Source organism: Rattus norvegicus, chromosome 4 (assembly GCF_036323735.1).
Source record: "Rattus norvegicus strain BN/NHsdMcwi chromosome 4, GRCr8, whole genome shotgun sequence".
Lineage (NCBI taxonomy): Eukaryota > Metazoa > Chordata > Mammalia > Rodentia > Muridae > Rattus > Rattus norvegicus.
In genome coordinates, this window is record NC_086022.1 from 12348485 (window position 1) to 12363238 (window position 14754).

Here is a 14754-nt window from a genome sequence, read left to right on the forward strand (position 1 = left end):
AGACCCACCAAAGGAGGGTATCTGACTCTCTTTGTTCATGCATCAGACTCGGACTCGCAATTCCTGGTGGTCTTCTGGGGTTACGCCCTGAGAACTGGGCGTAACAGGTTTATTTAGCTGCTTGTCTTTTCAAAGTTAAATAACTAGAAACAAGCAAGTTTTTCTATTTATATATACTTCAGATAGATAGTTGGTCCTCAAACACTTCAGAGATTTGCAGAATATGTCATTTAAAATGTTTAACAAAAGACTTTTTGTGACCAACATATCAGGTCCTGAAAGAACCCCTAGCCTCCTCCACCTGGAGCTCACTTCAAACGTGGCTGACCTGGCCAGAGGGTTATAACTGCTTGTCGCCTGGACAGCTGACAGTATGCCGTCCAAACTGGACAAGCCGGACACTGGGGACTCAGTTGCCCCACTTTGCCTAGACAAGATAGCAAAGTCTTCCAAAAGCTCTTGCTTCACAGAAACAAAAAAAGAAACAAACAAACAAAAAAGCAGTCAAATCTTTTGGGTCTGGCAGGCAAACTTGCATGGCCCCACTGACACTGGAAGTTTGGGTGACTAGCCAGTGAGCCATTTTTATTAGATTCTGAAACTGCTTGCTCTGCTCCTGTTTACTCAGGCGAAGTTTATCCTTCTCAGGTCTCTGATGGGTTCGAAGACTAGACCAGTGATAGACTTACCTTCAGAGCTAACAATCAGTGGCGTTCTGATAATTATCATAATCACGAGCTCGAGCTCTTAAAATTTTTCTTTGATTGTCTTCTAAATATAAACTTAAAAGGGACGTCTCGCTGTGCTCTTCTGACACAAACACTCCACAGAACTTTGGACTCCCCAAGATAGGACAAATGGACTGGACATTGGGAATATAGTTCTTCCCTTGATGGTTCTCATAGAGTTTGCTGGTGTTAGAGAGAATGCCAGGTTGGCAGGATATGTAAATGTTTGTTCCTTCCTCAACTGCCCCCTCCCACAAAGGCAAACTTCCCTAGGGGAGGAATCTCTTATTATGCTAACAGCTTTTTTGTGTGAGAAAGAAATATGAATTTGAGCAATAAAGTTCCAAGGACTGAAGCTGGGCCGGAGGGCAAGCAGAAGAGGGATGAGGCAGAACTGGAGCAGGGCAGAGAGAGTCACATGGATAGATACCGTGAGTTAAGTTAGCTGAGGGACTGCCCCAGCAAGCAGGCCAACAGCCTTATCCTATCTGAGTCTTTAAATTCAAGAGGGACCCTAAAAGTCACACAATATTTTTCAAGATCAAATAACCTCCCCCTGAAGTCTTGCATCCTGAATGCCATCAAAATTGATTACAAATTTCAAGGAATTTGGGGAGAGGGTACTAAGGGTCTCACCCAGGACCTCATGCATTATAGGAACCAGACTTGCATGCAATATACACAAAACACCCTCACACATAAAATAAGTAACACCAATTACTAAAGTTTCAAGGTTTGGAGGGGAGTATGCTCAAAGTATATTACATACTTGCGTGGAAATGCTTTAGTAACTGTATTTAAAAAACAAAACAAAACCTTGCAAAGTGGTGGTGATGGCACACAACTTTAATCCTAGCACTGCAGAGGCAGAGGCAGAGGCAGAGGCAGAGGCAGAGGCAGAGGCAGAGGCAGAGGCAGAGGCAGAGGCAGAGGCAGAGGCAGAGGCAGAGGCAGAGGCAGAGGCAGAGGCAGAGGCAGAGGCAGAGGCAGAGGCAGAGGCAGAGGCAGAGGCAGAGGCAGAGGCAGAGGCAGAGGCAGAGGCAGAGGCAGAGGCAGAGGCAGAGGCAGAGGCAGGTGGATCTCTGAGTTCAAAGGCCATCTGTTCTGCAGAGAGAGAGTTCCAGGACAGCCATGGCTACATGGAGAAAACTCATCTCAAAATAAACAAAAACCCAAACTACTTAATTTCACACAAATAATCAGACCCCAGAATCTCAAAATGGAAATTCATTAGCTGATAAGAATGTAACACCAAATTAGAATTTAGCTAGAATTTAAAAACATTTATTTTGCACGTACATGTGTCTGTGTCTACACACACAGTTACTGCCTTTTCTTCCTTTCTATTTATTTCTTTTCTGTTCTGGAGATACAGTCCAGGGCTTTTGTACTGGCTGGTTTGGGTGTCAACTTGATAAGAGCTGGAGTTATCACAGAGAAAGGCTCCTCCCTCGAGGATCTGCATTTGTTCCTAGGCTGTCTTTAATGAGTTGGAAGGTTCAAAAGAACAGAGAACTATTCTCTCACAGCTCTAGAGTAGAAATCCAGGTGTGTCAGTAGGTGATTACTCTCAAAGTGCTGAAATTCTTTCCTGGCTCTTTAACCTAACTTTTCATGTCTGCCAAAACCTCATGTCTCAATTTTTCCCTTAGTGGTCTAATTGCCTTCCCTGGCACTGAGGTATCCTCTGTTAACTCTGCATTCCATATCCTTTTGTTTGTTTGTTTTTTTGAGCTAGGGTATCTCTTTGTAGCCCTTCCTGGAACTTACTCTGTAGACCAGGCTGGTCCTGAACTCGCAGAGATCCATGTGCCTCTGCCAATATCCTTAAAGAAGCACAGTCATTGACTTAGAGTTAGGATTTATACCAGCCTGACTAATTAGCCAGATAACTTCTACACAGACTCTACTTCCAAATGAGGTTACAGTCTCAGGTAGCACTTCAACACAGCAAACATAGCTGCTTCTTCTTCTTCTTCTTCTTCTTCTTCTTCTTCTTCTTCTTCTTCTTCTTCTTCTTCTTCTTCTTCTTCTTCTCCCTCTTCTTCTTCTTCTTCTCCCTCTTCTTCTTCTTCTTCTTCTTCTTCTTCTTCTTCTTCTTCTTCTTCTTCTTCTTCTTCTTCTTCTTCTTCTCCCTCTTCTTCTTCTTCTTCTCCTTCTTCTTCTTCTTCTTCTTCTTCTTCTTCTTCTTCTTCTTCTTCTTCTTCTTCTTCTTCTTCTTCTTCTTCTTCTTCTTCTTCTCCCTCTTCTTCTTCTCCCTCTTCTTCTTCTCCTTCTTCTTCTTCTTCTTCTTCTTCTTCTTCTTCTTCTTCTTCTTCTTCTTCTTCTTCTTCTCCTCCTCCTCCTCCTCCTCCTCCTCCTCCTCCTCCTCCTCCTCCTCCTCCTCCTATTCCTCCTCCTCCTTTATAAACTAAAAACTAGGTCTGGGCATGGTGGCATCATTACTCATTGGCTTTGCAGCCTTGGGTGATAGATGGCCTTACTATTGGGTCAACCAGATTGTAGGACTACACACTATCACTGCTGATTTCAGGCCAAGGCTTTAAAGTAGACTTTAAAGCCCTCAGATCTCTGTTGAGGCCCATAGTTCTGGCTATCCTAGAACTCACTATGTAGCCAACACTGGCAGCAAACTCATCAGCCTCTTTCTTCACCCAGTGCTAGGATGAGGCACTAACCTAACCCAATATAGTTAAAACACCAACAAGGTACCATGCTGGGCCTCCTTGTTAGGCAGCGCCCTCGTGCTATGTGACTACTCAAAGGTCTAAATGGAGTGCAGGCTTCTTGGGATGTTGTGATAGATCATATTCATGCTTATTTAAGCCCAATTGCTGTTTAGCTTCCAAGTAATTCACTAGCAGACTTGCGAATGTGGAAATGTATTGTCAGGGAAGTATTAGCGACCCCCCCCAAAGCGATCCCCCCCCAAAGCGATCCCCCCCCAAAGCGATCCCCCCCAAAGCGATCCCCCCCCAAAGCGATCCCCCCCCAAAGCGATCCCCCCCCCAAATAGACAGGGCTGATCTGATGCAACCCACAACAGGGCCACCAACAACAGGCAAGATGGTTTCTGTTGGGGAGAGGAGCCCTGAATATCGGGGCAAGGCTATATAAGCAGTGAACAGCGAGTGAGCGTGCAAGCATCTAATTGGAAAGCTGTGGCCTTTAGCATAATTGGCTGGGGCTGGGAATCCAGTTTTTTTTTTTTTTAAGATTTATTTATTTATTTATCTTATGTATGTGAGCACACTGTCACTGTCTTCAAACACAGCAGAAGAGGGCAGATCCCATTACAGATGGTTGTGAGCCACCATGCGGTTGCTGGGAATTGAACTCAGGACCTCTGGAAGAGCAGTCAGTGCTCTTAACTGGCTGAGCCATCACCCCAGCCCGGGAATCCACTTTTAAACTTAATTTCTATTTCCCTTTATACGGGTGGTTGTTAGGCTTGTAACCTAGGGGTGCGGGTATGTTGGGGTAATAACCTGGAGACACTGGTCTTGTTAGAGGTGAGCCTAGAGACTGGAGCTAGGCTCGGGTTTTGTTCGGGGTAACTTGGAAACTAACGTTAGGTACCAACCTGTTAGTTTACCAGAGTTCAACCTTAGGTCAGAGTCTCTAAAATGGGTTTGAATTTAAAAGATTTGGCCTCTCGGAGCCATCACAGTTGTGAACACTGTGTCACAGCCAAGTAGGGGTGTGGCATAGGATGACTTTTTTTTCTTTTGTCTTAGGTTTATTTAATTTTATGTGTGTGAGTCTTTTGCTTGCCCGTCTATCTGTACTCACATCTGTACCTGGTGCGCGTCAGAAGAGCACATCAGACGCCCTGGAATTAGAATTGTAAATGTCGTGAGCCAGCATGAGGGTTCCAGGAACCGAACCCAGATCCTCTGTAAGAGCTTCAAGTACTCTCAATCACAGAGCCATCCTTCCAGTTCCCCAGTGGTAGAATCCCCATCTCCTGTGTGGGGGGAGCTGAGTTTGATCCCAAACAACAAACTGAAAGCAAAATAAACCAAAACAGTGCTTACATTAGGCCAAACGGTACCTTCCTGAACTCATGCTCTAGGAACCTGTTACTTGATTTAGAAATGTTATTATGTACTCTGATGAAACTAATTCTTACCAAAACTATGGGACTTGGAACAGCGAGGACCCAAGGATAGATTTTAGCATAGTCTCTTTTCATTAACTCCTTCCTAATGCCGTGTCTCAGTTAGGGTTTCATTGCTGTAAAGAGACACCATGGCCAAGGCAACTCTTAACAAGGACAACATTTAATGGAGGCTGGCTTGCAGTTTTCAGGGGTTCTGCCCTTTATCGTCGTGGTGGGGAGTATGGCAGCATTCAGGCAGAAGGTGCGGAATGTTCTACTTCTTGATCCACAGGAGCCAATAGGAGGCTCCGTTTCATGCTGGGTGGAGCCTCAGCCGCAAAGTCCTCAAAGCGACACACCTACACAGCAACACGCTTCCTTTAACAAGGGCATACGTGTTCTGACAAGGCCACACCTCCTAGCAGTGCCATTTTTCATGGGCCAAGCATACTTGATCCACTACACACCACTTAACGGTTTCTAGTATGACAGTACAGAGCCTAAATGATTCTTTACCTGTGTGGGCCCTTGTGTTAAGTCTCTCAATAGCATTTCCATTGTTTTCTATTTGGAGAGGCTCGAAAGCTACCCATCTTGCTTACCAGATTTACTTTGCCATGAATTCTTTTAGTTCTTAAATTAAATGTCATCTTATTTAATTATGTAGTATAATTATCCATTCTTTCAATATTCATTGCAATATTTTACTGTCTATTTATTTCAGATCAAAAAAAGTTAATATCAAAGATTAAAATGGAGGACCGTGGAGGATCAGGTCCCTAAAATCCCAACACTCAGGAGGCTATGGCAGGACGGTTCTGACTTTGAAGCCAACTTTCTTTCGAAACCATAGCGGTTCCCAACTCCAGTCCACTAGTTGAGTGTTGGATCTGTCTCAGTCAACTGCTCATCAGGCCTCTCAGAGGACAGCCATGCTAGGCTCCTATCCATTTGATGGCTGGAAGTGCAGAATTAGGCAGCCTTATTTGTGCGGCCTCTTGCGATGATCGTCATCTGGATCATCCTTAGTGACTTCTCCAGTAATTCTGGAAAATATTCGAATGCACAGGTCCTGGGCAAATGGTAGACAATGTTATACCTGGGTAGTTAAAAAGTTCAGTTTGGAGTGCATTAACAACCCCCCAGGCTTCTTTCCTTTACTGGCTCCAGCTCCTGCACCCTTCGGGCTGGCAGCACCAGAGAGACCCCGAGTTTAGATAACTGGAAAGCCAGCTCCTCGCCAGTGCCGCTCGATGCTCCAGTAACCCACACCACCGTGCCAGTCAGTGCCTGTTCTGTGTGACATGAATTCTTAAATCCTATCTTCAAGGTTTAGTGGAGGGAGAAAATGGGGGTGAGACAGGATGGAACCTCCCCCATTCTCCCAGGCTGAGGTAGCTGGGTAGAGTCTCAAATCCAATCACTAGTTCCCAAGGTGAGGTATCTAATCTTTGAACTCCAGTTACATAGTGTTAGATCAAACCAAATCCCAGTAGCAGCTTTTACATCAGTTTTTCCAGGCCTGTTCATTCCTATATTAAATCTTTTTTTTTTAATGTTCAGGATGGTTTTTAGCCTATGCTAAATCAATAACGCATACACCTAAGTTTGTGTTTTCTTGGGGGGGGGCAATGTCTGGTTTTGAGGCAGGGTCTCTGTGGCTAAACTGGAACTCACCACGATCTACTTGCCTTGCCTCTGTCCTCTGAAGCACTGGGATTAAAGGCATATGCCACCCGGCTATCTCCTACACGAGTAGGTTTTGTTTTTTTTAAATCTCTCTCAAAATTGTATTTCAGGGGTTAGAGAGGTGGCTTATGACTAGGAACATTAGCTGCTCTTGCAGAGGACCTGGGTTCAGTTCTCGACACACACATGGCTGTTAACACCCATCTATCACTCCAGTTTCAGGAGGTCTGAAGCTGGCTTCTGACCTCCACTGGCATTGCACACAAGTGAAACTCTTAAACACATGCAAGAAAAACAGTCATACAATTAAGAACAAAATAAATCTTAAAATATTTGGTAGCAGAAGTCCCTATTACTCACTGAGACCTAAGTCTCATGCTTACACATAAGGGTCTACTGTGGTTGTTTTTACATTTCTTGATGTATTACCTAGGAAGTCCTGAAGGTCTAGAAACCCTTTCCAGAAGATTATTTAAAAAAAAAAAAGTCATAGTGATACTGAGCTTTGGTCTTTTATGTTAGCTTTCATTTCCTCTCAGAGTACAGTGAGGAATTCGGGAGACTACATGACATAGAGCAACAATAGATTGGATGAAGAATCAGGCATGACAATTTGTCATGTCAGAAGGATTTGCAAGGATGTAACTTCCAAGAAAACATTGTTTCAGACAATATGAACCTTTTTTCCCTTTCACTAAAAATGCAGGCTGGAGAGATGGCTCAGTGGTCAAGAGCACCGACTGCTCTTCCACAGGTCCTGAGTTCAATTCCCAGCAACCACATGGTGGCTCACAACCATCTGTAATGGGATCTGATGCCCTCTTCTGGTGTGTACTTAAATATAATAAATAAATGAATCTTAAAAAAATTTAAAATAAAATAAAATATTATTTTGTCATTCTATTTCTATAAAATTAAAAGAAATAAAGTGCATGGTTTCATGTCTTTGGAAGTCAGAATAAAAGTTATCTTGATGGGACAGTAACCAAAGAAAGAAGGTTTTTGTGCTTGCCACATAATAACTGGACTTTCTAAGCTATATAGCCTCAACCTTGTCAACTTATTTATTTTTCCCCCTTGTTAAGAGTCTGGCTCTCAGCCTGGTGGTGGTGGTGATTCATGCCTTTAATCCCAGCACTCAGGAGGCAGAGGCAGGCAGATCTCTGAGTTCCAGGCCAGCCTGGTCTACAGAGTGAGTTCTAAGGCAGCCAGGGCTACACAGAGGAACTGTGTCTTGAAAAACCAAAAGAGAAGAAGGGAAGTTTTGAGTCTAGCCTGGGCCTCAAAAGGCTGACCCAAGCTTTCATATACACGTGTATGCCCTGGAGGGACATTCCTTACTACAACTAGCATGATGCCATTCAGACTTATAGCCTTTGAGACTGTGAGGGAGTAAACCTCTTTTTTTCTTCCTTTTCTTTGGAAGGGCAATGCTTCATTCTGGAGTGGGAGCTGGCCTTAGACTCAGCCCTGCTTCCAGAGAGATGAATGATGAGTCCAAGCTTCAATTTCTTTTCTTTATGAGTTATCGAGGGTGATATGGAAAGGGGTAGTTTATCAAGTGGGTAAGACACATGAATCACGGTGAACTCAAGGTCAGCCTGTGACCTGTCGTGAGTTCCGGACCAGTTTGGCCTCGATGAAACTCTGTTTCAAAATAATGCGTAGGAAAGAGGAAGACAGGATCTGGCATGATGGGGCGAAATTGTAGTGCCAAGCAAATTCAAGGAGAAGGTTATTGAGAGTCTGTCAGCCTTGGCTGCACAGCAGTGTTGAGATCAATCTGTTAAGAGACGGTTGGCTCAAAAGGGGATTTGGGGTGGGCTGGGAATAAAGTTCAGTAGTAGAATGCCTGCCTGGTATTTGTGAGGCTCTGGGCTCAATCCCTGGCAACCAAACAGAAGCAGAGTTCTGGGGGGTTTTTCCCACCCTCTTCCATTGAGCACACTGCATTTGCTTCTGATGTTTAGAATGTGGCAGAAATGAAGGATTGTGACTTCCGAGGGTAGGTCATAAAAGGCATTGAACTTTCTGCCTTGTTCCTTCTTGGTCACTCGCTATGGGAAAACCCAGCCAGTCCAGCAGCTCTATGGAGAGAGCTAGGCTGTGAGGAGGAGACCTATCTGCCAGTGCCTGTTAGCATAGGAGGCCTTCTGTTAAACAGCCATGTGAAGAGTCGCCTTAGGAACACGGCCTCCAGCTTCCCTCAAGCCTTCGGATGACTGAAGCCTCCGGATGACTGAAGCCTTGGGCAGCGTCTCCTGTCAGGAGCTCAGTTGCCTGTGTGCTCCTGAACCACAGACTCTGTGAGATGATAAGAGATTACCCTTGTAATTTTAGGGCTTTTTTTTGGGGGGAGGGGAGGGTGGGGGGGATGTGTATCTGAGTGGTATTGAAGTTCAAACCTGAGTTCTTGCACACATTCAGCCTCGGAGCTCTACTTTGAACCCTAAATATTTGCCGTTTAAAATGATAATTTGTATAGCAATAGCTAAAGACATCTAATACACTCCATAATGCCTATTATGAGACTAACTAATTCTTACTGAGTGCTGAGATGACACCTGACTGTTTTGTGTGTTCTGATCTAACCCTCACAGCAAACGTGACTAGATTACATCTCCAAGGTTTTTTTTTGTTGCTTACTTGCTTGGTTCGAGACACATTTTCACTATGGAGACCAGGCTGGCCTTGACAATACGTAGTTCCCCGCCTCAGCGCTCCAAGTGTTGGGGTGTTATAGGTCGGTACCACCACACTCAGTGTTCTTTAAGTGGATATTTTTTTTTTGTGTGTGTGTGTGTATGTGTGTGTGTGTATGTGTGTGTGTGTGTGTGTGTGTGTGTGTGTGTGTGTATACATGTGCTAATTCAGTATCAAATTAGGTAGGTAACATGGCTCACTACATTTTATGGGTTAGGAAACTGAGAAACAGATGACATCTTATTCAAATTTCCTCAGGTGGCTAGAGGGAGAAGAGGAATTGGTGGTCTGCCCATGCTGTCTGTGCGTTAACATCTCTGTCACACTTTTGTTCTGATGGTGTCGGCATTACTGGGACATATAATCCATTGAAGTAATAAAAGACAGGCGTAAGCGTCACCACAGAAATTATGCGATAGAGACAACAATGATATAGGAGGAGCCTTGGTTCTCATGCAACAAGCCCCAGAGCAAGATTGATTCTAGGAATTCGAGTCCCATTCTATCACATACTAAAAATACCTTTTAAGCTACATTGTGATTTAATGACTCCACTTGGAAATAGCTGAATGTAAATGGTTTTATGACGCTCATTTTCTATTAGATTTGGTAAAATTGAACACTGTGAATGTCATGAATTTCACTGGGCTTGGGCTGGGGAGGAGAGGAAAGGCCTGCACATGCATGACCTTCAACATTGTGTAGATGTCCTGAGTTTCACATTCTAAAATGACACGTTCTGTCCTTTTATCATCATCATCATCATCATCATCATCATCATCATCATCATCATCATCATCATCATCATCGAGACAAGGCTTTTCCATGTAGCCCTGGATGTCCAGGAACTCATTCTATAAACCAGGCTGGCCTTGAACTCTGAGATCTGCCTACTTCTTCCTCCCGAGTGCTGGGATTAAAGGAGTGCACCACCACTGTCCAGCTGTTCACTCTTGACCATATCCATTATAGCAACATGATTTAAAAAAAAAACTTTTTGGAGAGAGAGTCAGAGAAGTGGGGGGGGGGGGGGAGACGGATCCTTACCATGTAACACTGACTGGCAAGTATGTGTCAAGAAGGGACTGTAGGAAGGAAGTGCAAATGATAGTGCAAAAGCTCCTTCTGTCTGGGTGTGACACGCACATTTAACACCAGCATTCTAGAGGCAGAGGCAGACAAACCTCTGTGAGTTTGACGACAACTTCTGAAAAGTGGGTTCCGTGCCAGTCAGTGTTACATGGTAAGAGTCCGCCCCCCCCCCCCCCCACTTCTCTGACTCTCTCTCCAAAAAGTTTTTTTTTTTAATGTCATTGTTAGGGGGGCTGGAGAGATGGATCAGCAGTTCAGAGCATATTACTTTTGGAGAAGACCCCATTTTGATTCCCAGCATCCACATGATAGCTCAGAACCACCAGCAACCCCAATTCTAGGTGATTCTAACAGGCATGCACGTGGAGCACGCTCGAGAGTCAAGAGGCAGGCAAATCTCTGAGTTCGAGGCCAGCCTCGTTTACAGAGTAAGTTCCAGAGCAGCCAGGGCTACATGGAGGGATTCTGTCTCGAAAGACCAAAACATAAAAATCACACACATAAAGTAAAATAAATACATCTAAAGAGACATCAGTCTTAATTGTGAGACACTAGAATATTTCACTCACGTTAGAAGCAGTCGGAGTGTGCGCATGTGCAGTGCACTTAGGGAGTCAGAGGCAGAGGACAACTGTTCAGAGTAGGGTCTTCCTCTCCACCGTGGGTTCTGGGGATCGAACTCAAGTTGCCTGTGTAGCAAGAACTTTTACCTGCTGGGCCGTCTTGCCAGCTCTGTTTTTATTTTGTGTAAGGTCTTGACTTGTGCAGCTTAGGCTGGCTTCTTCGAAGTCACCATGTAGTCCAGGATGGTTTGAACTTGTGACAATCCTCCTGCTTCCCCAAGTCCCTCCAGTCCCAGTGCTGGGAATGTAGAGGTGAGACACATGCTCACCTTCAGCTGATTTCTTTGTTTCTTCCCTCTCCTCTTCGGCTTGATTCTGTTTTCATAAATGTTCGGGTCAGTGGTTGGTAGCTGAGTGGCAGCGTGCTTGGATAGTGCACATACAAGGTTCTGGGTTCAGGTCCCAGGACTTCCCCAAAACAACCACCACAGCAACTAATTCAGCTAGCTGACCAACCCAAAGACCCTATCACTAACCATAGTGCATATTCATTTGCTTTAGTTTCTGCTGTGGGGCAGAAGAGTGAGGTCCCCTAAGGCGATTTCCCTATGCTTTCCTGACGGTTGTAGACACAGTCCTTAAGTAATGCATATTGTACAAGAGGGATTCAATGAGCATTTATTTAAAAATTGAGTGTTAGGCTGGAGACATGGCTCATCGGTTAAGACCCAGGTTCATTTCCCAGCATCCATGTTGGTTGGTTCATGGCATTCGGTAACTCCAGCTCCAAAGCATCTGATGCCAACATGCACCCAGACTGCCTTCACTCTCATATATATAGACACTCAAGAATAAGCACTAATAGTAGATCTTTTAAAAGTCGAATGTCGAAGAGTGTGCATGTGCCACCTATCTGGAGCTCTTAGCCTCCTGATTCGGCCTCCTACGTTGTATGCTTTTAAATGTGCTCTGTCACACTCAGCTTCCAGTTAATTTTAATAATTAATCGTTTTTTTGAAGACTCACTCCTTTGATTATTATATTAACCCATGAGAATTGGTATTAATATTATTTCCATTTTTCGGATGTTACAATAAAGTTGCAAGGTTCTATAAACATTAAATAGCAGAAACAGATTTCAACCTTAGACTAAAGGAAGGAACCAAGTCATCAAAGGCTACATACACGTCATATGATTTTCATTTGAACCATCCAAACCAGGCAGGTCTATAGAGACAGGATTGAAAGAGGGTTTGTTTCAGCCTGGGGCAGGAGGGTGGGGAGGGATGCTAATGGGGTGGGGCTCTTTTTTTAGGGGGGACAAACATAGTTCATTTATTTTAAATTGTTATTAATTTAAACACCATTATCTTAATTTATTTTGTGTGTGTATATGTGTGAGCACACGTGTGGACAGTGGAGGACAACTTTGGGGAATTGCTTTTTCTCCTCATACCATGTGAGTCCCTAGGATAGAACTAAATTTATGAGGTTGTTCAGTCTTAACCTGATGAGCCATCTTGTCAGCCCTTATTTATTTATTTATTTATTGTTTGTTTGTTTGTTTGTTTTGAGACAAAGTCTAGCTATGTAACCTTGATATGGGGGATGCATTCTGCAGAACAAGTTGGCCTTGAACTTGTGGCGATCTTCTTGCCTCTACCTCCCAAATGCTGGAATGACTGGTTCACATCACCATGCTTCACAAACAATGTTTACAAATTAGACTTTAGCTGTGCATGGTGGCACATGCCATTAATCCCAGGGCTCAGAGGCAGGGGAAATCTGTGAGTTTGAGGCCAGCCTGGTCTACGTAGAAAGTTCCAGCATAGCCTTCAGGAATATGTAGAGTAACCCCAGCTCAAAAAACAAACAAACAAACAAACACAAACCAAAACCAACAAAACAAAACAAACAATAAAATCAGATGTTGGTGATGGTTCCCCAATCTTATGAATATACTAAATATTATTAAAATGTTTGCATTAAATGGTCAAATTATAAAAAAAAAGTGGTCAAGTTATGTGGTAAAAAACAGACTAAATAAAATGGTCATCTAAACTGTTAATAAACTACTTAAAATAACAAAAGAAACTGGTTTCAAATTCTCTTTAATTTCAAAAGCTTCCAATCATCTCTAAGAAAGCATAGAGATATGCCTGTTTCTGACACTGAATTAGGGAGGGCACAAGAGTTTCTGGAACGGGGTTGGGGATTTAGCTTAGCGGTAGAGCGCTTGCCTAGCAAGCGCAAGGCCCTGGGTTCGGTCCCCAGCTCTGAAAAAAAGAAAAAAAAAAACCAGCTGGAGTGTTCATGGCTACCCTGGGCTACATATGACTCTGTCTCAAACAACCAACCAACCCAACAAACAAAAGAGGAAAATTGACAAGGTTAACTGACAATATGACTACCAAGTATAAAAACTATATAAAAAATAAAGATCAAACACATTGGTAGATGGAGAAATAAAAGCTTGACCTAAGCCAGACAGTGGTGGTACATGTCTTTAATCCCAATACTTTGGAAGCTGAGGCAGGTGGATCTCTGTGGGTTCAAAGTCAGCCTGATCTACAGAGTGAGTCCCAGGACAGCCAGGGCTATAACACAGAGAAACCATGACTTGAAAAAACTTCTCCCCGCCATCCCCCCAAAAAATGCCATAGGACTGTTTGAGTTCAAGGCACCATCCAGTGGAAGAGCTGTATTCAGCTTACTGCAGATGAATCTGAAGTACACACTACACATATAAACACACACACAACACTCACGGGATCACGTGGAACAGGTTCTGGATAGTTCTTCAGGATGGTGGTAAAACAATCACAATAAGTAGCAATAACAGAAATCCTTTGGAAGATAGCAGAGGCTCATAGCCAACATTGATGCAAAGGAATTACAAATTGTCCTTAAGGACTATTCGTGCAGTCTCTACATATGTGACCTTGTGGTTGGAAATAAGGCAAAATCCCTGTAACGTCGAGGAACCATCTCCAACTATTGAGCGACCAGCACCGAGCATATTGACACGCTGGTTGAGCCTTCTCTACCTGGCTCTATAGCATCATCCCGCTAGGAGAGAACATAATGCTATCTAGCCTCTAAGCAGTTGCTTCTCTGTGCCTAGTGCCTCAAATAGCTGAAAAACACCAGTCTGCCTTCGAGTTTTAATTCACCTAGAATCTGGTTCTTCTCTCATCAATAGAATCATCTAGTATTTGGCCCTTTGCATCTTGCTTTTTTTCATTTACAAAGTATTTTAGGATCCATCCATGTTGTAGTATCTATCAGTATTGTATTCCTTTTTGAGGGACAGGCGTATTGTGTTTTTTAGTTTTTCTGGTTTCTTTTTTCATACAGGGCATGATGGTTTGAGTAAGAATGCCCCTCCACCCCCCAACCCCTCACACTCCACCCCCCCCCGACCCCCCCCCACCTCCCAGCTAAATGCTGAGTCTCTGTGGAGTGGAATTCTTTGAAGGGAGTAGAAGGATTAGGTTAGGCAGTGTGTCCCTGGGGACAGCCCCAGGCCATGCCCAGTCTGTCTCTGTCTCTGCTCCTCCTCTCCTCTCTTCTCCTCTCCTCTCCTCTCCTCTCCTCTCCTCTCCTCTCCTCTCCTCTCCTCTCCTCTCCTCTCCAATCCTTTTTCTCTCTCTGCCTGATGATCAGGATGTAGCTCTCAGTTACTAAATACATGCTGCCATGCTTCCTGCTGTGATGATAATGGACTAAACCTCTAAAACTGTAAGTCAGACCCAATTAAATGTTTTCTTTTATAAGGGTCCTGGTATCCCTTTAGAGAAATAAAACAGCAACTGGCCTGAAGCTGGTACCGGGAGTCAGGTTTTGCTGTGATAGGCCAGACCATGGGTTTGTTTGG

The 14754-nt window shown here is 43.9% G+C and overlaps 1 protein-coding gene across 5 annotated transcripts in view; it reads left to right on the forward strand.

Annotated features, from left to right (window-relative positions):
* The first annotated feature begins 8498 nt into the window (after positions 1-8498).
* The window catches only part of Srpk2 (SRSF protein kinase 2), a 191363-nt gene continuing 185107 nt past the window's right edge, over positions 8499-14754 (forward strand). For 2 of the 5 annotated variants that reach the window (XM_017592513.3, XM_063285699.1), the window contains exon 1: positions 8499-8825. In XM_017592513.3, coding sequence (XP_017448002.1) covers positions 8755-8825 — 71 coding nt within the window. In that variant the 5' untranslated portion in view covers positions 8499-8754. The remainder of the gene's footprint in view (positions 8826-14754) is intronic. The other 3 variants (XM_063285698.1, XM_063285701.1, XM_039107232.2) reach the window with 2 other exon arrangements.